Raw genomic sequence first — 27,500 nt, forward strand, 5'->3', positions numbered from 1 at the left:
CCACGCTGCTAGCATGGACGTCGCGCCTTTATTTCGCATCGTCGTGGTTCGATTCATTCGCCTCGACTCATCAACTCATTGGATCGAAATCTATAGCGGCCGCAGTGCCATCACGCATGGCTTCCCACGTCGCATGTGAACAGATGCCGGTTGAGCGCGCGCCGCCTGCAGCGCTATGCGGGGTTCAACGCCCCGAAGCGACAGACGACGCCGTAGTGGAGGGCTCCGGATTGATTTAAACCACCTGAGTTTCTTTAACGTGTGTGTGTTTTCTCTCTTTTTTTGCATTTCAGCTTCCATTTAAATGGGGCCGCTACAGCCGGGATTCGACACCGCGACCTTCGGGATCAGCAACCGAACGCCGAAGAGATAAAGGTGGGCGAGATATCAACATGAAGTCTGCAATACATCACTCATCTGAAATCTTTCATTTGTTAAAGTTTTCTACTGAGACAAGCGAAATTCAAAAGGACTAATCGATAGAAATTGGAATATTAATAAAAGTGCTCAGCGCGAGTTTTTCCAAACATCTCCCGCTCCCAACTCATCATGTATCTTTTTTCCTCACATGAGACGAACAAAACAGAGCGTCCGACATAGTCTCTCCTCGCCTGCGGCTGGTCAGTTTAGGACGGAGGGTTTACGAGCGACACGACATCCCTGGCGCGCAATGCATTTAGTTTCGCTCATGTTTGTGGATTTAACTCTTTCAATTCCGTATTTTTCTGCAGCCCTGACTCCTGATCAGTTATATCCACATCGCGCTAGCCTAACTTGCCATTTTCTCTGCAGTTGTTTTTGGTCAGCCGTGTCACCGACGATCCCTCCGCATGCCACATAATTTCGGACCGGGTCGAGCTGCAGCGCGAAAAACGCTTTCGTGCTTCTTTTTTTTCCTCAGAAGTTTCGGTTTCCTTTCCCAAGACGCTCCGGCATGAAGCCTTTTATTTTCTTATTTAATGTTGCACACGTGCGGTTGGACTGCCACAGGGAGCGGGGCGACCACTGAAAGCAGCCACACAGTTTAAGCCTGTAAGCTGTGGCTTGTCGGAAGCCGCTCTTTTCAGCGGCCGCAGGGCGAACAGCTGCGCAGCGAGCGCCTGCTTTGCTCACGAAGCACTGCGAGGCCTGCAGTCGCTTCAGCAGCCGGCAGCCAAAGGCTTCCCGATAGGAATCGCCTGGAACGCCGCGGCCATGGCACTTCCTGAATGCTAATGCGCACCAGCGCCGTATAGGTTTCCTTAAAACCTAATAAAATACATCGTGCTGCCTCGCGGTAAACACGCTGGCAGTGAGCCTGTGAGCTCCGACGAAAGGCCAAGCACAGGGCAGCGCCCGTCTGTTCGCGTTCGTTGAGCGTGTTCATTAACAGCAACAGCTGCGTGCACTGGACATAACTGCTTTGCCCCCGGCCGATGAAAGCATGCACCACGTGCACCAACGAGGGGCCTATAACCATGTATGCGCCCATGAATACAGGGGTCAACGAAGACAAAGACCACGCGTTAGTAGTACGTCCTGAAGGCATATAGGCTGATTGAGAGAGCGTCGACCAGACCCCATAGATCCAGCTTTCCTGGAGATACTCTGATTACTTTTCGTGAGAGGGGATTTGGCACAGCCGGGTGTCAGGCAGCACTTCCGAGTTTCACGATTACTCATGTAGTCGCCGAAAATAAGAGAGAACGGTTTTGATTTCGTCGAGATGACAGAAGCTGAGATGGAACTTGCGCGTTACCTCACACCGCAACTATAAGCGCGGAGCCTATGCTTTTATGCCCCGTAGTCAGCTGTCGGCTCGAAACGCGCACGTCGTACACGCACTGATGACGACCAGTGACGTCCAACAAAATTCGTCTGCTCGAAGGACTTGCTTGTGTGTTGTGCCGAAAGGCGGTGCGGGCAGGGAACTTTTCTTCTTCTTTCGTTCTCTCGCCCTTTGTAATATATGCTGGCTTGTGTATGCAAAATGCACTGACTCTGCCAAGGAGCAGCAATGGGGGAAAGGAATAGCCTTTGAGTGCAAGGGGTTTCGTTCTTGGTCAGCTGTCATTTTGCATCCAAACTGACAGCCCCCCCCCCCTTCCCCCTCCGAACGACATGGTTTAGAAACGAACCTTCGAGCTCCATACCTTTGGCAAAGGCTGTATAGTGCTGAGCTAGGGGCTACAGGTGCACATGAACTAAGTTTTGACGGCATCCTCGTGAAGGCCTGGCGTTGATACGATGTTAAGCCCCTACCACACGGATACCGCGTTAAGGGGCTAACCCTGCGCAACTGCTGAGGAAGTGGTCGGACGTTCAACCCGCCACTGTATCGCGTGAGTCAACGCGGGTGAGCGGCGTCATTCCTTCCTGCCGGAAGCGGCCACCGGCCACCGGCGAAAAGCGCGGCCCATTCGTACAAAAGGCCGCGGCCGCCCACACTCGGGGTCCGCGGCCGTGCACGCACACACCAGATCCATCACGCGCAAACGAGACGGCCACCAGGCCGAATGGACTGCCCCGATCGTAATACGACTAATTGCCTCGTCGGGGGCCGCCGTCTTGCGTGGCCCGTTTCCACACTCCCTCCCCGCGGGCGCTCTGCGTTCCCAGAGAGCACACGACCGTGGAAAGCCACAAACGGGGGAGGCGCGGCTCGGGTTCCGCTCCTATCCATCGTGATTTATTAGTCGCACGCACTCCGCGGTACGTTGATCTCAGCCAATGCCGCGACATCAAGTCGCCTTCCTGGCGACGCGTGCCCGACAGGCCAGAAGTAGATCAACGAACCTTAATTCAGTTTCCGTAACGTGCACATAGAACGAACGAAGGTACGAGGGGCTTTACAGCAGCAAAATCCAACGAATAGCTATTTAAATGTAAAGAAGCAGCTGCAATAACACCGCGCAGTGGGTGAGTTGAAAAGACGAGATGGAAAGCTGCCGGGAGAGATTTAAAAGCCGATTTAGGAACCCGGTCAACGGCTCGCCTTAGGATGTAAAGACCTGCTACACTTGGAGCATATATCATGCTTGTGAACGAACCTCCCTCTCTGTGCTGTTATCACACGTCCATGCAAAGTGACCTCCTCGACCACGTGACACACGTCCGAGCAAAGAGGACGAAACTTGCCTTGTTCGCATTTGTTATGTCAGGGGCAACATGGAGTGGGATCAGGGATATATTTGTTCGGTTATGTCGGGTTTTCCCACCGTTATGAGAAGAATAGTCATGGGCTGTTGAGTAGGACTAAAAAAAAAAAAACTCAGTCAGAAACCGGCATACATTTTTGCGATTTTGCTGATATATGTCTTATGGTAAGGCCCCCCGGGGTTGATTTTTCTTCACAGAAAACTGCCGCGCAGGAGGGGAAGCAATAATGTATGTTGAAAAGAAAGGAATGAAGGATATAGAAGTGCGGAGACCCCGTGCTAGCAGAAACGCCGACTAGCGAAAACTGCTATCCACGGGGCAATATAGCACCCGCATATAGCAAAGCAGCTACACGAATGCGATATAGGCAGCCGGAGCCTTCAGACCTGGCGTTGCGCATCGTGGGATCGAACCGACCGCGCCACTGACCGAGCGTTATATCACCGAGCTCAGGCGACAAAAGCCTTTCGCAGCAACACACCGCTCAGTTAATATGGCGCTCCTTATCTTGAAGAGTGGCGCACCTCTACTTACGGGCTCCTTCGCAAGAGAGGCGACGTTTCTCGTGCATGCAAACAGGTGCCGCATCGCACCTCGACGCGCCCAACGCAGGGAGTGCTTCCCCTGAGCTGGGCGCAGATCATCGTGCAAGGGGCAGGTTCAAAAAACGCCCCAGAGTTTTAGCTCTCCGTGAAATTTCCAGAGAAAATTGCGATTGAAATTCCAGGGAAATATGTGCGAATCGTCGTCTTTGAATCCGCAGATACGCCTGTTTCTTATCGAATAGGGGTTCATGGTGATATTGCCGCTGTTACTATACGCGGTAAATGAAACGAAGAAAAGAAGAAGCCTCACCCGTTGTAATCGTATCGATATGTGTGGGCTATGAATCGACGACAATGGCAACTATAAATGGAACGCCGGTGTCCAATAACAGCGCGTTGTATTGCGACAGTAATCGCCCACATCCTCTTGATGTTTATTTTCATCGGCTCCTCCGGAGCTTATAAATCTGAGTAATGTAAGACCAGATTCCCAAGGTTGGTGCGCTCATTTTCAGCATACATGACCAGCGATTATAAATAATGACTATAGAGCAAAGCGTAGCTAAACGTTTTCGCCACGCTGAAACGCCCTTCACAAAGTTCTGCATTGAATTAATTTCGGTAGATGGCATGATCATCGTTTTATTTTCATTGTTGGTATTGCGAGTTTAATTCCACAAATTGTCAACAGGCTTAAAAACCCGTAATAATTTCCCATTTGCGAAATTCAGTTGAAGTTCAACGTAAACTACCGAAAAAAAATATCACAGAAACGTTACCAGTTGTAACGCGAACGATCCAGCGTTTGCTCACTTGCGATCATGAAAAATGGAGGCGTATTAAAAGTAACATAAGCGGGAGGTGCTGGACCCGCAGATGGCAGGTGCATTTTTTGTAGCGAAAGCTACATTGGGTACGAACTCGCATTTTCGCCGTGCTCGCATTCCCACCGTGGTCGCACCGCACCACGTGACCAGCCACGTGACGAACCACGTGACAACAACTAGCCAGACAACCAGACTAACCTGGACTTGCAATCAAGATTAACCATAGGCTAACCAAGCTATGCCTTAGCTTTCGCTACGTATATCCTGGCATATCTGAGGTAAGCTACTGCCATTTTTTTTTTTGGCTGGGGCCCGGTGGTGGGCTTGCGGACGCCGAAGTCAACCGCGCAAAACTGAGGAAAGAGCCAATAACAGTTAACCCCGTAATAAAATAACTTGAAGTTTGCGCAGTTCATCTATCCTGGTTAATGTTTACCATCAGTTGCAAAGTTAAAAAATCTTGGAGCATAAAATTTACTGCACAACACACTCATGGCTCTGAATATTGGCGATATCGCACATTTTTCATGTTCAGGACACTTCGACGTCAATTTTAATTCTGAGGAAAATGTGGTATATTGCAAAGTACTATTATGGAAATATTCACGGTCCATTCTTCCGGAGCATATTAAAATATTTCTTTTAAAATTTGTCCATCGTTCGCAAGACTGCGATTGAAAACCTATGGTGAACGTTTTGACGATAGCAAAAACGTCAACAGCAAAAAAATGCAAGCGTGTAGAGGGGAGATCTTTGATAGATGGTTATAGTGGAATCTTACAATATATGAAAAAAAAATGCTTTCATAAACAATTTCCGGTTGAAAAATGCGCTTGCCCAGAAATTCTGGGTATGGAACCCATGGCAATGGGACAGGTTATACTCAGAACTGTTCCTCAAAAGGTGACCAGGCTGAGCATGCACATGAGAAGTGAGACGGATTGACAAACAAGCCGCTGACGGGCCGCCTTCGTTATTTTATTAACTAGCGACTTAAAATTAATGAATGACAAAGTCAAGAACGGGCGGTCTCAGCGTTGCATCCGGCCCCGTGCTCAACACACTATTCAAAGCAAAAATATTAGGGCGCGGCCGTATTCAGCCCTCCAATAAGCGAAGCGAGCCATCTGTGCATTTCTGCCAAAGCGTAGAAAGAATTTCATGCCAGACATCATTCGCAAACATCGAACACGGACTCAAAGACGAGTGTTACACACGCATGCTTATGGGGAGCTATCTTTTCGCGTATTGTGAAACACCGCCACACGACCGAGCCCGCACGGGCACCTTAAAGCGGATTCTATAAAAAAAAATACAAACATCATGGGATGCGATCATCCGCTCCGCGTTTCTCTGCCGCCGGTCAAGTGAAACGGGCGACAGCGATACGCAGCGGAAGCCCAGCCCGAACACAGCATCCTTTCGGACATCCGTACTACAGAGCTACAGAGCAGCCGCCACTGACAAGTCGCACAGCGCGCATCCACGTTTGAGATACCAGCAGCTAGCACCAAATGCCGTAGAAGGCCATTGCAATATACAGGCACGTCCACTGACTCTCGGGGATCAAGGCCGACAGTTTCTTTGGCCGCATTTTTAATTGGCGCAAAGCTGCCGTTGCGGCTACCGCGTAGGATTTTCTCGCCAGCATGCCGCAAAGCAAGAAGTTCTAAGGCTTTGCGTTTATGTCTTGTCCTGCCAATGTTGCACCCTGCTACAGCAGCGAAGGCGTTGGAAACAGACCACTATTTGACACCCGACACATTGGAGAGAAAATTTGTAACACACAGCAGCTACCGTGCCAACCAGACAGCACTAAAGAAGGGTTGCTCCTGGTCTGACAACGCCTCTGTCAAAAAAAATTGGCACGTGCCAAAGCGCCTTTCCCATCTGGAGCGCTCTAGGTGACAAGAAGATTAGCCCCTCGAGTATTTGAGCCGAGTGGAAGGTCTCCGGTGAAAGCTCCGCCGATAGCGAAACAATTACGGCAGGCGACCGCGTCCGTCGGAGCAGTGCACGTCAAGAGGCGGTGTAATTGGTGCCGCGGAAGGGTTGCTCACCGTGCAGCCAGAGCCAGAGCCGGGGGGCCATGCGGCGGAGTAGACGGCGGCGGCGGAGGCGCGATCCCGACTAGTAGACACGCGGTGGACGCAGCTCGGAAGCGGGGCCGGGCGCGTGCCTCGGACAGAAAAAACACATGCCTCCTTGCAGCCGGGCCCTCGCGCTTTCTCAAGCCTGCCGCGGGCGGTCTTCAGCAAGAAAGCGCGTACGCCTGCCCCGACTAGCAGGCGAAGCCGCGCCGGAGGGGAGAGGGGGTGGGGGAAGGGAAAGCGGCACCCATCCCCCTTGAACCGGGCGCACTCGCCCGCCCGCCGGCTTCCGCTGCTGGCGCGCGAGCAGCGGCTCGGGGGACTTGCGAGGACGCAACGCGCGCCAAGCCGCGAGTCGGGGGTTCCCCCGACGCGAACAAGGCCCGCGCACACACACACCTGCTGCCTAGCAGGCGGCTCCAGACAAGCGGCCCGCGCCGCCCATGCACGTCGACCATCCCCGATAGCGGCGCACGCCGGCGCCAGAGATAGGAGGGCCGACGAAGGCTGATCCGTCGCGTGTGTGCGCGCACCGGTCGCCCACGCGGGTCTCTGGGTCGCCGGACAACGGGCGACGCGTCCCGGTGACCGTGAGCTGGGGCACGGAAAATGAGAAATGAGCATATCGGGATCGGCGCAGCTGCGCGACAGTATACGCGAAGCGCTACGCAACGTCTCACCCTTCCGACGAGGCCAACCCTTTGCTCCGAGTGCGAGCGCAGGCGGACCGCTGTCAGCTGCCGTCGGGACTGTGATCGAGTGCATTCGTCAAAAGCGTCGCGCAGCCGGCACGCCACGTGGCGAGGCTATTGCGTGCGTGGATGGCATAATTGAGTGTTAATCAGAAGCAAAGAAGTGCAGCTGGCGCTGCGCAGTAGCGATGCCATGGTGGAGCCCCGTTCAAAGACCGAGAGCCGCAGATGAGGATGCCCGGATAGGATAGCATGGGCTGCTACTGTGGGAATGTTGGCTGTGTACAAGTGGGAGCCTTATGCCTGTCGAGTAATCTTCAGGAAAAAGACCTGGGAGTACCGCTGCAAGTTGTTGCTGTTGTTGCCTCAAATACGATGGCACATTCCCACGGTGGGGGATTGGCCAGGGTTTGGTGCAGATCCAAACAGGAAAATTCTGATCCGGGTTTATCTCAAGCGGCTCTTAAATTGAGAGGACTCTGAGAGAAAAAGAAAATCACGAATTTTGCGAGAGCGTGAGGAAATCATAATGAAAATCAAGGAAACAAAGCGGTGCGAGTAGAATAACTAAATTTTAAGAATTTTAAGTTATTGTTGTTGACCTCAGGTATAGTGAAGTCGTCGTCTTCCTCGTCCGCCGGCAGATGTGAGTCGTTAGCAGTGAAAGTTGGCCGTCATCGAGGGTTTGCAGGGGCGCGCTGATAAATGTACGAAGGATTTAGATTGCATTGTGCTGGCTGCCGCGTGTTGGCTGATAGCAGTGCATGCGACTCGGAGGGTGGTGTGGGCGTCGTTAGCATGGCGATTGAAGAAGAATGCTCAGTATGTGATGAGTCCAGATGAGTGTCAAGACCAGCACCGAAGACGCTCGACTGTCTGGATAAGAAATTTCACATGGAAGCGCACGAATTTTAGCCACGTTAACGCCACCTACTAGGCTCTAAATGCACAGTCCCGTGAATCAGACCTCCATTTTTCGAATACGCTGCGCTCACAATTTTCTATTCGTGAGTGCTGATCAACGACGCCAAGACAAGCACTCGTATTCAATAAAGACATGCTTCTCCCACCACGGTAGCGGCACGTAGGAGGCCCAATGCCCCTATCCCTTTCTCTCGAGGAGTCGTCCACTGACTGCGAGCATTGCTCGGGTGCCACCCTGAGCAACTGCCCCGGCCAGCATCCGCTGGTTTCTTCCGCCACAGTGTGCCATGGGCGCAGACTGCGAAACCACCTCCGCTGAATCAGGCCTACCTCGGTAAACAGGAACAGGTTTCTCTACGGTGCACGATCGTTCGTCTGCCCCCTTTGTAGACTGCCGCGCGAACTTGAGCTCTTCTCTCGCCCTCTGTTAACGCACTCCAGCAATCACGACGCTCTCTGAAAAGCTGGAGAGGAGATGACGCCAGATAGCCGCAAACGCTGCGGCCGCTTTCCTTGACGTTCGCTCGTATTTGGACGCACCTATGGAGTGGAGAGATAAGGGGAAAAGCACAATGAGAAAAGAAAACACCTTCGTCTGCATGCCTAAGGAAGCGAAAGGCAGACTCAGACACATTTATCATGAAAGATGACCGCTTGGAAGAAAGCTTAGCTGTACGGCTTGTGTTGTCGTACGTAGTCGAGCGTGAACACGCAGTGGCCGCCCGATTTTGTTTTTCATTCACTGCTCTGGATGCGCAAGTCCGGTATCCTCGCGCACTCACTTTCAGTTTTCTTTGTGCACGAAACAGCAGCGAGTCGCACGCATCTGCATCTTGCTAAGCAGCTCAACTCCTAATGAAGTGTAGCGAGCATCTTAATGAAGGGTGGCAGGGGTGGAATGAAAAGGGCAAACTGAAATATTACAGCAACCTAACACGAGCATGTTTGCGTCGCTGTACACTGCCGGTCGGCGCAGGTTCTCCAGACGCTTGCACCGTGACGGAGCAACTAGTTTTCGCTTCGTCTCTCAAGGCCACTCGCTCACTGATACGTGGGCGCTCGATCGGGAGCATCCCATCGGCCTCGGGGGAAAGTGCGCGGGCCACGACATGCAGGCGACGTTGTATAAGGTGGAGGAACTGAACGCGGACACGGAGGATACGCAGCGGACGAGCTGTTTCCGCCGTCGAGATAAGACGCGCTGTTCGCCGGCACCGCGGAAACTACACGGCGGACCTATACACCAGGGCAGGCACATCCTAGGGCACGGCGCTCGCGGCTTGCGATTAGACATCGCTCAAACAAGACGTGCTGCGCTTGAAACAAACGCATAGCTTATTAATGAATGAGTTTAACTGATTTTTTTATTGTAAGGTGCTGATTGTCTCAACAGAAAAGAAAGTCATAGTTTGAAATGCGGACGAGTGTCGTCTAATGGGATGGAATGAAGTTATGGGTTTCAACGAAGGGCACCATTGAGGCACGTGCTACAAGCGCTGATTTTTCGCCACTAGGACATGTGAATGTTTGGATTTAATGGTTTCAACCACGTTGACCTTATTGAACGCCTCGTGTAAGTTAGGCTGGCAATGCCTCACACGGTGCGTTTTTTTTTATCATAAAAGGAGTACTTATACTCATTAGTTACCACATGAGCCCAACCATAAAGTTCTGGGGGATATTAATGAGTAATTACTCACTAACTGAAATCTGGTCTACCTTGAGGGTCTTTCGTAAATGCGTTTTGGGCGTTGCTTTTCGTCTGCACTAAGTTTCTGTTTTCTGTTTGTGCGGCGCTTCTCAATATAAAGCTCCATTCAGCCCATTCCCGAATTTAGCCCCGAATTCTCATTTATCGGGCCCAGTCACGTTAACTTTTTGAAGTCCCGGTTTCTACGTGGCTGGTATACCACACTTTTTCATCGCTCCAGGTCATGAAACAGATGCGGTTTAGGGCATTACCAAATTTCGTCGCGCGCGCGCCGACTGCATGCTTCCAAATCCGTAATGCTGATCAGCCCCTCACAGAGTGGAGTGCCAGACAGTCAGGGCCTGTTCTCCGACATTAGGGAGACGTTGCCCCCCGGACCGGGAGGCCATCTCAGTAAAGTTCCCCTCCCTCCTCCTCCTCCTCTCGTCGCTCCCTTCAAGAAGCCAGTAACTACGCGACTCATGCAAGCGATGCACGTCAGTTGGCTGCGCTGTACGTACTAGTACCTTCATCGCGGCTCACCCGTCGCGGCTGCCGGCGATTCGCCGCCGAGGAAGGGTGGTGCGCGTGGGGCCTGTCACTTGCCATTTAGAGCGGAGCGCGTGCAGTGGTATCTCGCGGAAGAAGGGCTCCTTTTCATGGGCCCGGCTGGCCCCGCCGCTATCGCCCCCCGGGTGCCACAAACGATCACCACGGATGGGACGAAATGAAAAGGATCGTCCCATTATCTCCCTCCGCGGGCGGGGGCCTTGTGTCGCCCGCTGAGATGGGCTTTTATTTCGTGGGCTGCAATTTGCGACCAGAAGAGAGAAAAGATAAGTAGCCGAGTTCACTTAATGACCCGATTGTACGGCGTATTGTAACTGTGTTTGCGAACGTCTGCGATGATAGCAACATGGTTACACGCGGAGATCGTCCTTTCCTAATGACCGCCTCGACTGCTCAGCTCATGTGAGACGCATGCATTGGGTGGTACGAATGCTCACTGCTTTTATATGCTACTTTGCTAAGGTTTGTAACTTTGCATACAATGTTTTCGTTCTTGCCAGGAAAATGTCTCAGCAGGAAAGGCTATTTTTGTGCCCGTCGCTCACAAGAGCCTGAGCGCTGCCCTTGCTCCCAGCGGCTCATGTACCGTCCGTTCCCAGTCCTCAGGCAGGAAAGCACGGGAAAGAACGGCGTTCCGCGCCTGATGAGGACGCACGTTATAGACCGTAGGGGGCGCCCCACCAGTGGGCGTGGCTGCCTGCGCATCGCTGCGAGCACGTGCTTGGATGCGCGGGCAAAGCTCACATCGTCATTTCGAACCACGACACCTCTGACGCGGGAGATAAGTACCTTGAACTCATTCTGCCTTCAACGGAAGGCATAAAGTCGCCTATCAACGAGTGAGGTAGAAACGTGGCGTGCAAGCACCGTGACAAAAGGCACTCAAAACTGTTCCTTTCACGAAAAGTGGCGGCATTTTTACGCGTTATGTCAATACACGAACACGTCAGGTCTGCTCGTACTACGCGCATGGGTGCGTGAAGGCGCGTGCTGCTGCTATGCTTGTGTATTACTCGTTTCCTGAAAGTTACCCCCAGCATTCCGAGTGCACAGCTAGGCGTACGCCACCCTCATTTTTACTTGTGATCCGCTTGCTTCTGCTCAGTGTCGTCCATGCGGGTGCGTGAGCTAGAACTTTTTTCTTTTATTTTTTATAGCGCGTTGATTTTTGTGCACTGCCGCCCTCTTTCATAGCGTGCACTAGGGGCCGGCGTACGTGTCGGCTGTCTGGGTTTCCTGTCCGTATTTTTTATGTTATTTTTTTTCCAGATTACTCTCTTCTGACGCTATACCGCGAGCAGTAATGCCTTTGCGCGCGCTCCCCGACAGCCGCGTTTGAAGCGAGGAGCGCCATCGGAGCGTGGCTTATTTGCTGGGCGAGTTTTTACGCGTTACGTTTGGTGGTTGAGACCAGAGAAAACGGTCGCGAACGGGGTAGAAGTTGCAGACAGGACGGCGCTGCAATTGTAACTTCCTTTATTTAAGTGACGCACATTCATTGGGGACAGACTCGGGCATAAGCCGGGCCATTTCAAAAGCCATCGAATGCATTTCAACATGCCCTGGCACGTGCAATGCTTAACACGCCCAGAACATGAATTCTTTATCCGTGAGAAAAAGAGATTGTTCATAAAACTTCGCTGCCTTGTTTCTGAACCTCGCAGGTTTCCTGCAGTTCCGTTTACAGCCGCGACGACAAAAAAAAATCGTGCAGAAATCTGCGGAATTCTGCAGGATTCAGAGGCAGTGCCAGGTGAGCACTCTCGCTGGAGTGGAATCTGGGCGACCAGTCATGGAGCGTTGCCTTGTATTCATCCTCAACCCAGTTCGGCTTCATGGAATACAAAGGTGGCGAGTTTTAGTCCCAAGCGTTTACGCGACTTCCGCTCGTGTTGTTGTACAGATGCGCTAACATACCCGATAATTCTGAAAAAAAAAAGCATTTTTTTAGCGGGAAATATGTGTTGTGTTGGTTTTTAAGCCACATAGGCAACCAAGGTCATCATGCGGCAAGCTCAGTTGAGCGCGGGAAATAGTTTACGAACACGTTTTTTTTTCTCATCTAATGTAAGATTTCACTATAACAATCGACATATCCGTCGACCACCCGACGGCAGTCTTGTATATTTTTTTTTTCTGTTAACGTTTTTGCTATCGTCAAAAGCTTTCCCTATTGCTCATCTATGGCAGTCTTAACTGCTCGATGCGATCGATGGAAACACATGAAAAGCAAGATTTTGTTACACCTGAGAAGAATGGACCTTGTATATTTCCATAACAGTATCGTACAATTTTTTTTTTCAATATTCGCAGGTTTTGTCCGAGAGTGTTGGACATGGTCATTTCAGCGCTCAGGTTGGGTTTCTTCTGGAGTATGTATACCTAGGCGTCGGACTTATCGGTTTTTATTTCTTGAAAATGCGGCGGCCTTTTCGGGCGTTTATGTCAGAGCCCAGTTTTCGGCTCTTTTCGGCGAATATTATTAACTACAGAAATTACCGTTTTTCTTCCATGACGCAGCGGGGTATTCCTATGTAGTCAAAAGTCACTTGTTTTTTATGATACCCTTGTTGTTAGCTCGAGCGTTCGATTTACAAGTAATTACAGTAGCTCCCAAATGGTCGTACTTAGAGACATGAAATAACAGCGCCAGCAAAGACGAACGCAAGAGAAGGCGAGCGCTTGTCCAGCGTCGTTCTTCTCTTGTGATCGTCCTTGTAGGCTCTGTTGTTTCCTGTCTCAAGAAGTACGCACCATCTAGCCCAAATCGAAGTTCTCCTAAACCATCGTACTTAGAGGCGTGCTTGTAGAAGTAAATGCTACAGAAAATAATAAAACTCACAGATGTTGAACGATGGAACCGTGGGACAAAAACTCAAGGGGAACTTGACCCCCAAAAGGTGAGTCGTCAGCGCATCTTTCGGTCGTTTCGCTGGGTTGTATGTATACGTGAGGACGCCGCATCACGTGGCCTGCGCGGAGATGGAACTGGCGCTTTACCGTAGCGGTAGCCGCAGCGTGCCATTTTTTGTGATGCTCATCAATGGTTTGGCGTCAGTGCTCTTACATGCGGTCACGAAACTTACTCAACCAAGTCGCTGTCCCACGCGAGTGATGTCGCACTATGTTAGCAGACGACGTTTGGCGGGGAGGCGGAGCCTCCCGGTCTGTAGAGGCGCATAAAGTAGCAGAGCAATATACCTTTGAGTGAGCGTTAATGCATATTTAACAGCGAGCTAGCTGTGGTCATGGGTACTAACCTTGAAACTGAATTGTGCGCTCTTTTATCGTTCTTTTTTTTCGGGGGGGGGGGGGGGGGGGGGTCTGAACAGAAAACTCCAACCTCCTAAGTATAGCGTAAAATATCATCACCATCGGCCTGACTACACCCACTGTAGGGGCAAAGGCCTTTACCATGCCTCTCCAATTAACCCTGCCCTTTGCCAGTTGCTCCCACCCTATGCCCGCGAACTTCTTGATCTCATCCGCCCAACTAACTTTCTGCCGCCCCCTGCTACACTTCCCTTCCCTTGGAATCCACTCCGTTACCCTTAAAGCGGTATTCACACGGGTGACCTCGTCGCGGATTGACGGGGAGGGGAGGCGCGCTACGTCACCTGCCGGCCAAACTCCTCCCCCGCTCCCGAATTCACGATTCACACGGACAGCGGAGAGCCGCCGCGGGGGGTCCAGACGCGCGAAGCGACCGGGCTGCGGAAAATAAAAGGGCCGGGTTAAGCGGTTGAGCCAAGGTGCCTTGCACCGACGAGGCAGTTTTTAATATTTTTTTTTACAACAAAAGCCGCCGTCTGGGTGTACCATGGCCAGGGAGCACGGTGTGCTGATCTGAGGGGGCAAAAAATGCCGACAGTCGAGGGGGGGAAAATGAGTGAAAAAAGAACAGATGCGCGAAAGATAGGAGAGAGGAAACTCAAAGAGAATATGCAGACGAACACAAAGACGACGTGTGCCGCAAAACGCATCTTGCTCGAACCAGTTCATAAATATTGGACTTCAAAAATGTTTTTCATTCATACATTCTTAGCGCACGCGTTCTTCTTCGTCCAACGTGCGCGAAATCCACGGCAAGAAATCGTAATGCAGCTCCATCGACAGCGGAGCGCCACTCACGGCGACCCCAACGCGTGGCACCGAGAGCAAACTGCCCCCGCATCTCCCGGGGTTGCAGGGTCTGAACATAGCGGCCGAGCGAACGGACCCCTCCCCCGTCGGCGGCGGCCGCCGGACCAAAACCGGAAACTGCGTCGACGCGAGTTTGACCCGCCGTGGTGGCTCAGTGGTTATGGCGCTCGACTACTGATCCGGACTTCCCGGGTTCGAACCCGACCGCGGCGGCTGCGTTTTTATGGAGGAAAAACGCTAAGGCGCCCGTGTGCTGTGCGATGTCAGTGCACGTTAAAGATCCCCAGGTGGTCGAAATTATTCCGGAGCCCTGCACTACGGCACCTCTCTCTTCCTTTCTTCTTTCACTCCCTCCTTTATCCCTTCCCTTACGGCGCGGTTCAGGTGTCCAACGATATATGAGACAGATACTGCGCCATTTCCTTTCCCCAAAAAACCAATTATTATTATTCGCCGCGAGGACTCTAGAAGGCGTGATGTATACGCAGCCGCCGTCACTTAGGGAGGGATGACATCGCCCTTGTGGATTCCCCTTTAAGGACCAGCGGTTGTCTTGCCTTCGCATCACATGCCCTGCCCAAGCCCATTTCTTCCTCTTGATTTCGACTAGGATGTCATTAACACGCGTTTGTTCCCTTACCCACTCTGCTCTCTTTGTGCCTCACAACGTTACACCTGTCATTTTTCTTTCCACATTAAAATCTGGTCATGGTTATTTAATTCAGTGGATAGATCCATACCATATGCAGAACAGTGGCGGATTCCTGGATGCGGCTACACATGTTTCACTGAGGTTCGGACCCACAGAACTTGAATATTTTCATATATTTTCATATACTTATGTGTTTACAGTATTGGTCAAAAGGCTTCAGGTTCTCTTTTTTGACCGCGTAGCAGGGCACATACGCCTTAAATCTTGTAGGGGAGGAAAGCCCTGGCCCTCATTTTTCAATGCCTCTTTGTTTCCAGGGGTGCCCCACTATGTAGATCAAGAGATGCCGCCCTTAGCAATGTCACAGGCATCGCTGAGAATGCGGGAGCGAATGGCGTATGATCCTTTCTTCATTGATTATGTGACGATAGTTTTTATGCCGCATTATTTCTGAGCGAACTACTGTTTTATGTTTTTGCGACGGAACACGAAACGATTATGTGTGCGAAGAAAAACAACCCATGTCTGTGTGCCAGCACTAGGAGTCGAGCCCGGGCCTCCTAGCGTAGCTCAAGGTATCTTAACCGCAATACCATTTAACAGACTGCCAGGTGGTTTCTTTACGGTGTTATGTCCACGAAGAGTAGATGAATTTATCGCTTTACGTATCTGACTTTATTGTCTTTTGACATACGTCCACAGTTTTGTTTAATGCGAGAAACTAATATATGATGTCTACGACGCCGGTGGAAAGCCCCGATCGCGCCCCCTCTCCCTAAATCACCCTCACCCACCCACCCCTAAAAAATTACATCATTGGCGCCATCTGTCGAAACGCTGTCGAAATTGCCGAAACAAAAGAGCCTCCAAGGCCTCCACCGTAAGGTTCCGACAAACACTGCTGGAGGGCAGCCTGACGCTTCAAACTTCCCACCAGCATGGGAATGGGTGGTCGCTGAATGGCCTGATGGCTTACTTGCTCAGGCGTCACATGAACGCGACCCCCTGTAATTGCGACAGCAATTTTGAGCAAAACCTCTTTGTTTACGTGTCACCATGTAACACGAACGATATCGTGAAGCAATCCGGAAAGTTGCCTGTATGTCTGACGTGCTGTTTATCGCTGTTAATGAGCATAATAAAAACGGAAATTAATTATAAATTGTTAGTAATTATGATAACTGAATAATGACGAGAGGTTAACGTGCGGTAACGTAAATATGCCAATTACCATGATCATAGTAGTTTGGTTATTTCGCAAGAAAATAAATTAACGTAGTCAGCGATAACGAACACAATTATGATTGTTACAGATTAACACGATAACAGTTGACAATAATTGGATACAATTTAGAGCTCCGAATAACTAGAAACTTAATTAAGATGCAATTTAGATAATACAACTTAGATAATGTCCGATGACATAACCAATTGCTGAAACAGTGAAGAATATTAATGGCCATAATAATTGCCTTGACTCAGATTCGCCAAGTGACTAGGCACAGCTAAGATGATTAAAGAGTATTGATTACGCTAATGAGTGGTGGTCTCATAACGGATATGCCAGGTGTTTCAAGGATGCCCGTCAATAATTAATAAAAATAGGGCGTTTGAGGTAAAGACAAGCTTTTTGCGGCGTAATACCTGTGCTGGCAGACGTCCGAGAACAGGCTTATTATGTTAACTAGTAATTTTGATAACTAAATTCTAATAGTTAACTTTTAACAATTACCGATAGGCCCGTCTTTGCAATTAAATACTAACGGCCGTTAGTAATAACCACATCACTTTTAATCTCTGTGTATCTGCAATCTCTGCGTCTAGATTGCAATAAAATAAGCAAGTTCCTCTTTTTGGGAACAAGAGCAAACAAACACAATGTAATCGGAAGGCTCTGTAGCTTTTACAGTGCTTGTCTCCAGTAATATGAAGCAACTGTTCTCACTGCAAAGCAGTAAGTATTCGCTCTGCTTTTACATGCAACCACACACTTCACTATCTGCGTCTTCCGTGATGCTATAAAGCTGACTCGTACCAACCCGTCCAACCATATGCGCGCACGAACTCTGCCTATCAGAGCCCCTTACTGAAAAATCGAAAGTTAAGAATTAGTCCTCTCTTCCTGTCCCCTCACCTCTTTCATTTCATTTCTCCATTCTGCCTGCTATCCTTTATTTCCGCTGCCCCAGCTCAGGTGCTTCAGTATCGATGGCAGATGCCGGGGCTAGCAAAAATCGTTTGCTTCCTTTTTATTATTCTTTTAATAAACAACCACTACCACCACCCCCACCAGAATTAGTTCATCAGTGACTGCTCTTTCATACAAAAAACAACCAACGACACGGCACATAACTGATAGAATTAAGAGCACACTGCCGCCTTTATAAGTATTAATGAACCTCGCTTGTACTTCCTCTCCATGAGCTAACATGTTTGTGTTTTAATAGTAATAATAATAATAGTTTTATTTCACCACCAAAATGAATGTACATGATAGCAGGGTGCCTGTGGTGAAAGCTGTCTCTTGGACAGCCAGCTTGACTCGGCCATCGACACTCAGCCACTAAATTTGGTAGCCAAACGGTGAATCACACTTACAAGTTACAATAAATGTGTTATACGATATTCCGACAGGTTCTTGTACGCCGTGGTTTCCAGGGCAGCACTATTGAAACAAAGGGCATTTAGTAGATGTGGTAGTGTATTTTCAAGTGTTTGGCAGCCATATATTGTTTTGGGCGCTTTAATATGGCACTTATCTACGTTTTTTGTGTTGTGTACTTTGTAGATTGGCTCAGTGTTAGCCATTACTTGATGAAAAGACGCATTATTAGTAATCTCGCATTTTAAAACGAAAATTATATAGTTTGGTGATCGGAAGTATTTTATGCTCAGGAAAAAGTGCTTACGTGTGGAATTTTTTAGGTACATTCTGAATTATTAAGCTTTTCAGCAAAATGTGCAACTTCTAACGTTTTCTTTTGATGTTTTCGTCATAGTAAATTGCTGTAATTAAGGCGAGAACTAAGGAACAAATGATATACTGCCAACACTGCTTCTGGCGGCAATAGCTGACGATATCGATAAATGAAACAAATAATTTGCTGGAAACAAAATAGATATGATAGTCCCGGGTCATTCTTTAATTGAATACAGCACCAAATGTCTCAAATATGTGTTGGTACGTTTAAATGAACAATATTGCAACAAATGTATTTTGCTAATGCAACGTTCTTATTTTGATCTAAAAACAAGGGTTTTTGTTTTTGCGACACCTGTAAACCATTTCTTCGTGACCATTCGAATAAATTAGAGAGCAGTATTCACTGTATCTACTAAATCATTTACGTCAGCTCCTGAGAAAGAGATACTCGTTTCGTAAGCATATATTATATACTCTGCAGGGGTAAAATGTGCGCTATATCATTAATAAAAATGTAAAAGGAAAATTACCGAGTATGCTCCCCTGAAGAACACCATGGTTCCGATATATGTGAACTTTATCACTAACGTCTTGTCTTATCTCAGTCTTCTTGTTTGCATTTCATCTGTTACTGATAGTACGTAACCTCGTTCACACCCGGGTAATTAGTCGATAACCTTGCTTTCAAACATTCTTAGTTAAGCGGTCGGTATCAGCCGCTGGCAGACGTCGGTGCGGTCACACTATTTTTCTTCACTATCAAGTTATAATAACGCACTCATATTACATGCCTGGAAGTTGAAATGCTTGCGTCCTCATCGGAGATGCAGGTAATGCACCAGGGCACGTATTCCACTTTGCTTCTTTGCTTTCATAACCGCTCACTCGCACACAGCACACGGCTGCCTCCTTTAAGCATGAATTAGGCCTAAAGCGTATTCTGCGCTGGCTGTGAGGAAGTGAGGGTTGAAACTTCAAAACACGTCACCCTTAATGATGCACTGGACACTAATTTTTCAAGGATAACAAGGACAGTTTTGGCGGAGAGCGCTTTCAGGCATAAATAAGAACTGAATAAGAAAGCGCACGTGCACGAAACGATCGACACAGTTCACGGCAGACTAACGTCTGCCCTAGGACGTCGTTCCGTAGGCGCGGCTCGATTTTCACCGGTAATTGTGGTTACCTCCTTGGACCAGGGTTCAGCCTTGTCGATCTAAATTGCTTTGTCTTTAACCAAGTTCGATGCCCACGTTATACGCCATAGTTTCGTTTTCTTATATGTGGTGAAATCCACCACGGCACAAACGCAACACGTTTCCCCCCCACTTTTTATGGCTCTGAAAGAAACCAAGGCCACTGAGCTGTAATTTCTAAACGCACATTTTCACCAGTCACAGGTGTTGCGTGGCGAATGGGCTGGGCCCTTCACTACGGCGTCCCTCATAGCCTGAGTCGCTTTGGAACGTTAAAGCCCTATAAACCATAAACCAACCCATGATGAAAAAAATGCGCGAAGGGCACAAAATAGCGCAAACATAGAACAAACAGGCTCCCCTCGGAAGCCGTATTCGGGAGCCTGCTTGTTTTTTTTTTAAACGTGCCATGCATAAATTGCGCACATTCAGCAATAAACCTCGGTTGCGAGTTAGCGCTTGTCTGCGTCGTCCTCTCCGCCTTTCGTGTTCCCTTCACGCTATTTTTAATTATGAACGTACACCAACTTGCCCAACTTTCGATTTTGCTTATTTTGTATAGCCCCTTCAGACGCCATTGTTTGTTTCTATCGAAAACAAATATTTTTTCTCCTGAATGCAGGCCTCAATAATTTATTAGTATTTCAGCGCTAAATACCAGCGAAAAAGTTTTCACTGGGACGCGCAAAATTTCGTACAATGTGCCGTAATTGTTTGAATAAGTGCCATCTAAATGCCACATTGTCTGGTAAGCACCCGAGCAATCTCGGAATCGTTTTCTGTATTGAAGATCCCCATTACCTTAGAAATTCACAAACAAAAATGATGTATTAGTGGCGGCAAAACCTGTCTGCATAAAATTGGCGGACGGTCGTGCTACCCAGCTCACTTTTTCATGAAGTATTATTCACCGTGCTCGCTGTATGGCATAAAAATCGTCTTATATGCAACATAAAGAATGCCAAATTCGCGTTAAAGAAAGAAACCAGAATCAGGTGCAATACATTTTTTGAAAAGAAAAAGCTGCGCATTAGCTTTGCGCACAATTGTGTAGAGCGCGTCTGAAATGGATATTTTCAGACAAATACAAAATAAAATTTTCCCAATACGTATTTGCAGAACTCTGAGCAATGGGAAAGGGCGATCATTTTTACCCAGAGCCGCTTTGAAAGGAGCGGGTATGTGGCCGGAGCATTTCGCAAGGTTTGTCGGAATAGCAACGGCGCGGCTACCAACACCGCTCAGAGCAAACAGCAGCTGCTTTTCAACGAGGCGCATGTCATAATAACGCCATGATAGAAGGCTTGAGCAGCATTTACTTCAAACTCAAATTGAACCTTGTGACGTGCGCTTGTATACTCATTCTAAAATACCTGAAAACGGTTCCTTGCGGTTAGCTCTCTTCCAGCACACTAGCAGAAAGGCGTGAAGCGTGAGTACCAAGCGAAAAGACCGCTTGGTTGGAGCTTGGTACCCGGCTGGTCGTTGTAGTGGTGCGTGCCCAGGTTAGCGAGGCCGTCAGCTTGCATGAGTGCCCTCGTTCTCCGGCTCCCTTCAGCCGTGAAAACCGTCTTCATACGCGGCCAAGAAAAATGACGCTGGCATCGCAATCGCGCGTGGAAGCATCTGGATGCTCGAAGACCGGTTAGCTCGGAAAAGTCAACTTGCAGTTTGGCTTGACGACTGTCAGAGATCAATATTATACCGCATATTCATGGCATCTTAAACACGAAAGCTTTGCTTGGGATACCTCACATTTCCTTTGCATGTACGCATGGAGTACGTGACCGCATCCACCTCCGTGGCTGAACGAGTGGCGCCATCTCACGGCACGTGGAATCGATGCGCACCTAAAACCTCCACTGGTTACGGCGAGGGTGGCGCGGTTTTTCTTTTTGCATGAATTCTACGCAGAAGATGTTCTGCAAGCAGTTCTTCAGATTATAGATACACGCAGCGGCACGAAATCAATTGTTACTGAAGAAGAAGCCTGTTACGCAACTCATTATAATCGCCCAGTTTAATCGCAAACCACCGCCGGCCCCTTGGTACTTTTCTTCGCCGCTGTTATCGTCATGTATTTTAGTCAAGCGGCAATGTCATTATCACTATATATAGTCGCTCACACTCTACGCCCTAGAAAGTATAAGTCTGCCAGGAATTCCTTTTTATACAGTAAAACGTTGCTCCGGATTACACCCCTTTAAGTACTGCCGTACTCCTGAGCCTAGACAGATAGTAGATGAGTCCTAAGAGGTGGACTTCCCGTTTCACTGCTGTACCACGGGTCCTGAGCCTGTAAAAAAAAAAAAATTGTCGCCCTTAAGGGCGTAACAATAATGACGACACCCTTCATTTTTTCTGGTTTCCGTTTTGGAAAAGGTTGCGCTGAGCACGTCAACACCATTAATGCACCTGGGCACCGTTCAAAGGTGCACGGGTTCAAGAGTATTGCAGTCGCATAGGCTGCAAAGGTGTACGGGCTCTCTCTCTGACTTTTTGGACACCTTTGCAGTTGTTCACCAAGCGTGCTTTTAACACGGCAAGAACTAGTCGAGTTCTCGGTTAAAAACAGCTGCAGGTTTGATGCCTGCAGCTAAGACAGCGATATTCGCCGCCTTCATATAACAATTAGCTTAATTTTATGCGTTGCATATTGCAATCACTCAGTTCAGCCCTTGGGCGCGGCCGGGCAGCCACCAAACCACGTGACGTGACGTCACGACAGCCGGAGGAAAAGCTGGGCCCCAACTCGCGCGGTCGCGCGCGGCCGCAGCCACCACCTGACTCCCGCTCCTCCCGCTAGGGGCGCTGCGCTATGATTGACGTCACGGCATATGTATAAAAGAGCTGCGCTCCTTCGCCGGGACAGTCTTGTACCCCTGTCACACGGGCATTTCGAGGGCCCTCGAACCGATAGTCTATCGACTCAAAGGCGATCGAGCGCTGCTACACGGTCAGTTTCAATGGCGATCGAGTCAATAGCCTATCGAGTCAACGGAGCAGCACGGAACTCCATCGAGATATGCAACGCATTCTTGGCTTAACCAAGCTAAGCCTGGCCATTTTTCTTTAACTCGACTACTGGCGGCACTGATTCCAAATAGGGGCGCGTTCAACTGGGGCATATAAATGCGTGGAAATTATGTGCGTTATGGCAAATATAGCGCTCACGCCCGTGAAGTTTCCTGTGCTGAACTTTGTCACCTCAGTATCTTGGGTATGACTAATTTTAATGCCGCGTTAACCTGTTTGTGTTTTTTTAAGCGAAATTTATTGCCCGTGTTTCTCTGGCATAATTACATGGCACGTGGTGGCATCGTGTTGTTGTGCAAGCGAGTTTGCTCAAATTTGGCTTTCCTAGAGGAGCTCTTCTGCTTTATCCTTTTTCGGCTATATTCCAAAAACTTGCGCGTTGAACGTTATGCATACATCACAAAGTTACTCCATTGCAAACAGGCGCAAAGACATCGTGAAAGGCATACCTGGGTACCGTAAATATAGCCGGGAATGCCGTAATTGCAGTGGATATTCAGACAATTGGAGAACAGCTTGTCGTTTAATGAGTGTTCAGCTCCCCTCTAAGAGGTCACACGCCACAGAAATGACCGGCGCATTTTAAAGCAGTTTGTACTTTTTACAAATGTAAAGCAGACAAAACCTGTGAAGCTGCGAAGCAGTCAGGAAAAGGGTGTAACTGTAACTGTTACACCACACGGTGTGGGTGTGGCAGCTATTTTCTTGTTTTTCGTCACATCGTATGCATTACACGCGTTAAAGCATACGTTGAGGAACAGGTCGTGTACAGTATTTGAAAAGCAGCCAGCTAATAATCGCGCTGCATCTGGATGATAGAAAACGTATCTAAACGCGACCAACAGAACTTAAAGGGAGGCGGCTTCATCAACGGCAAGCAGTCCGGTGCAAACTCTCTTTCGTCATAGACGTCATTCATCTGGAACATCATTTGACTGAAATGTGTTTCAGGGGAAACGGCAGATTCAGCACTGAGGTCCAAGCATGCGCGTTTTCTGCTGGCTGTGCTGTCCCATCAGAAAACTCGTGTTGTGATCATGGCGATATGCCAGCACGTATCACATGCTATGGGAATTTAAAACGAAGTCTTTCTTCAGTGTGCTTTGTAGAAGGCCCAAAACAAAAGTTCTTATTTGCCAGTGATGTTCCATCCAGGGAATTTTCCCTCTTTCAGCTAATCTGAAAGGTAAGATTTGCTGAAAAGGGAGTTTATTCACGCGGTTTCAGGAATTTTCAGCAGTCGAAATTGTCTCACTTTTTCTGAATTGACGAAGTTTTTCAAGCTGCCGCAAAGAATAAGGACCTGAAAGAGAACCACAGAAGAAACCACAGAAGTGCTAAGTTCATTATGTAAACTGCAGAATGCTTTGTCAGTCGGATGAGAGCTATTGCAAATTAGAATTTATACACTAACTGCCTCACATCATCATCATCATCGTTACCATGACTGAGCTCACTGCAGAAATAAAGGCCTCTCCCATATATCTCCAATTCACCTTGTCCTGTGCCAGCTGCGGCCAGCCTATCCCCGCAAAGATCTTAACCTCATCTGCCCACCTAACTTTCTGCCGCCCCCTGCTACGCTTTCCTTCCCTGGAATCCACTCCGTTACCCTCAAGGAGCGGCAGTTATCTCGCCTTCGCATTACATGCCCTGCCCAAGCCCATTTCTTCTTCTTGATTTCGACTAGGATGTGATTAACCCGCATTTGTTCCCTCACCCACTCTGCCCGGTTCCGGTCACTTAACGTTACACCTATCATTTCTCTTTCCATAGCTCGCGGCGCTGTCCTTAATTTAAACTGAACCCTTTTCGTTAGGCCCCACATTCCAGCCCTATAGGTCAGAACCGGCAAGGTACAGCTGTTGTATACTTTTCTCTTGATGGATATTGGTAAATGACATTCATGATCTGAGAGAACCTGCCAAATGCCCTCTCATTCTTATTCTTTTAGTTATTTCATTCTCGTGATCCGGTTCACATGCACAAACAAGTCTGAAAATGTAATCGTGCCGCATCGGCTCAATACTGAATTACCATATGAAGGTCACAAATATTTGGTGATAATGCTGGATGTAATATCTAGCTTAGGGGAGGATCGGTGATTCGTAAAATATTTTCATTGCCGAAAAGATGCTACAGGGCTGGGCTCAGCCATAACTCCAAAGGCGATGCTGTTTTAACATGACGCTACAGGGCGGAATTAAACGCACTCTCTCGAGTAATGTGAACTTGTATGCGTGAAGCGGAACGCCAAGATATTTAGGGGAGCACGAGACCGTTAAACTACAACATAAAAGACTGAAATTTCGCCCCTGGAACTAAATCGAATACCCGGTGTTTTAGAACCGAACTTCCTAATCGTGTTCATTTGATAAAAACAAAACATAGACTAGTCGAATTGCAGCAGTCAGTCGGTTTACCAGAATTTAGTGCCACAAGAAGTGCCTTATGACTTCCTTAAGCGCGTTTATGTATAGGGGCTGTACTTTACGGTTCAAACTGAAAAAAAAAAAACGATAAAAGCACGCCGAATTCAGTTTTTGAAATACGGTTTTAACCGGAAAAGGGTCAGTATTCGTGGCATGAAAGTTTAAGCTAGCTGGAAGTTGAGTACGGGTTACACTCACTCAGAGTTGAAAATGAACTAAGCAGGGAAGCCAGGGCCGTAATGCGACGGTGGTACTGTCCCATTTAACTTGCGTGCCTTTTTTAATGACGATAGCAATTCTTTCTACACTTGCAGCTCCAAATACTACCTGTTGTACGTTAACTATACAGGTAAAGAAATTCTTCATGCTGACAAAAACCCCGAGATAGAGTTTAAGTGACTTTTGACCACACAGGACTGCCTCATTAAGACACAAAAAAGGCAGTGATTAAATCGTTAAAAATAATATTCGCCGAAAAAAAAAAGACCCCGAAAGCTGCGTTTTGAAGTAACCTCAAAAAAAAAGTCCGCCGAGTTTTCAAAAAGAAAAACTGGAAAGTCCAACTCCTACTAATGTACTCACAGCCAGAGGTACAGGGTTTGTCAAAAGTTCTCAGGCCGAAATTCCTGCGCCACAAGGTCTGCTTTCCAGCAATACAGCCCGGTACGTCAGACACCTTGGAAGCTACCAAGGTTCTCAAATTTGACAGTGATACTTGTCCTATTCTCTACAGCGAGATTCTGAGTTTTGGGGTTGTTCCAAATGCCCAATTAAACTCAAGATGAGGCCCCGTAGCATGGGAACATTTGACGCATTGTGTACATAGACGAGTTTTCCACACCTTTATTATCTGGCCCACAGATACACCAGAAAATTCGCGAATATTTGTCACATCAACATCAGCACGGCACAAGGTCATTCGACATTTCCGTATGATGCGTAAAACTAATATAACACTAACATATTGCATGGAGGAGGAGGATAAAATGGAACATCGCCGTCATTGGCCACATACGAAACTAGAGTCCCTCAGGATGTGTAGGAAACTCTTCTAATCCGATAGCAATAAACGCCTAGTTATGCGGATAGGCCGGCGTCGGCGTGACTTGAAAATCCTGACTGCTGCAGAGGTTAGAGACGCAGAAAAGCAGTTTCGCTGGAAAGAAGAAGGGTAGTCAGGCGGATTCGAACCGCCCCTCAGGAACGCTTTGTCAGAGGGATAAATGGAGGCCTTTTATGAACACCCTACACAGCACAGTAGGCGAATTACATTAAAAGAACACTCAATTAATTGGAACCGTAATTAGCACCAGCAATTAATATGGGCGTTGATGTGTAATAAAGCAGCGTGTGATTTCAACAGGCGGGTCGATATCTGCGACAGGGTGCGCCAGGAGACTGCCAAGCAAACGTAGGGAACCTTTAAAGCTGTCGCGCCATACTCTTACGGTTAACTTAATTGGCCAGCAAATTTTGTTTTCAAGGTACGCCGTGAAACGTGCCAAAAGAAAACCCCGTCCCAGCCAGAGACCACTGTATACACGTGGTTTTTACCTCTTCAGTGTATGCTCGCGCAAATTCTGCTATTCACAAGTAGGTGTACGTGGTGCCTGTTCCTGTCTACATTTTGGGAAATTCGTTGATCAGAATGGCGAGTACATATCGGACACCCTGGCCGAGGAAACAAATCTCGGTACTGAGGCCACTTCCGAGTGACCGAATGATATGTAAGCACGAGGACATTGAGGCCGACAGTCATGATTTACTGCGGGACTGCTCAGCTCTCAAGCCTACAAGGATCCGGCGCCTGATGGTAGCAGGTCTTTCACCAAGCGGACCTGCTTCATACATTGCCTGGACGCAGGGACCGTACCATCGTTCTCTACTGGACTTCATCAAATCAGCTAACCTTTTCCATTCATTTAACCTCTACTACGTCATTCATCACACCTTCACTCATCATTGATGCCCTGGGGCAGTAAATTTCGCTTAAAAAAAGAATGGCGAGTAGTACTCGGCAGATTAAGACCCAGTCTAGAACAGAGATGCACACCGCATTAAGTCGTCCTTTAGAAGCTAATCTATGGTGTATGTTGGAGGCCTTGCTTTCGAGAATCGAAAACAATGCTGTTTTGTACGCAGTTCGCGCCGTAAAAAAGCCTTCACTTATGGTCATGTTGCGCATTCGCACCGTAGTGGCACTGCAATGTGAAGTGCTTGTAAGCTGTCGCAGCAAATGACTGTTTTTGAAAAGGTTTTATCGTAGCAACATCGCTATTTTGAAGCAGAAGTGCGAAAATGTGAACGAAATTCTTGAATCGCTTCACTTAGGGATAGAGATATGTATTTGTTTCGCAGAGTCACTGTTTAAACGAATGTATGGAAGTGGACGCCTTCGTCGAATCACTGAATGGTACTCGCTGGGGGCGCTTGCTGAGGTACGCAACTGTTTTCCTGCAGCTAAGAAGGTCTCCTTACTGACTGGGAAGGAGCTTACAGGCGGAATAATTTTCCGAGAGATGAAGGTAGCAATACACCGTAGCTCTGGTGTATTTCATTTAAGTTGAGGCAGTTGAACCAACCACCAACTCACCGCAGCGGTGGCCTAGTGGTTGAGCATCCGCCTAGCGTGCGGGAGGCGC

At 48.5% G+C, this 27,500-nt stretch overlaps 1 protein-coding gene and 1 long non-coding RNA gene across 3 annotated transcripts in view; one reads left to right on the plus strand and one right to left on the minus strand.

Annotated features, from left to right (window-relative positions):
- Positions 1-6,763, minus strand: part of LOC144112799 (sushi, von Willebrand factor type A, EGF and pentraxin domain-containing protein 1-like) — a 132,399-nt gene extending 125,636 nt beyond the window's left edge. For both annotated transcript variants that reach the window (XM_077645608.1, XM_077645609.1), the window contains exon 1: positions 6,571-6,763. In XM_077645608.1, the coding sequence (XP_077501734.1) occupies positions 6,571-6,601 (31 nt within the window). In that variant the 5' untranslated portion in view covers positions 6,602-6,763. The remainder of the gene's footprint in view (positions 1-6,570) is intronic.
- A 5,413-nt stretch (positions 6,764-12,176) lies between these two features.
- The window catches only part of LOC144132714 (uncharacterized), a 28,466-nt gene continuing 13,142 nt past the window's right edge, over positions 12,177-27,500 (plus strand). Inside the window, exons 1-2 of the long non-coding RNA XR_013314918.1 lie at positions 12,177-12,229; positions 12,790-12,831. This is a non-coding gene — a long non-coding RNA (uncharacterized LOC144132714). The remainder of the gene's footprint in view (positions 12,230-12,789; positions 12,832-27,500) is intronic.

The sequence above is a fragment of the Amblyomma americanum genome, chromosome 1, assembly GCF_052857255.1.
Source record: "Amblyomma americanum isolate KBUSLIRL-KWMA chromosome 1, ASM5285725v1, whole genome shotgun sequence".
Classification (NCBI taxonomy): domain Eukaryota; kingdom Metazoa; phylum Arthropoda; class Arachnida; order Ixodida; family Ixodidae; genus Amblyomma; species Amblyomma americanum.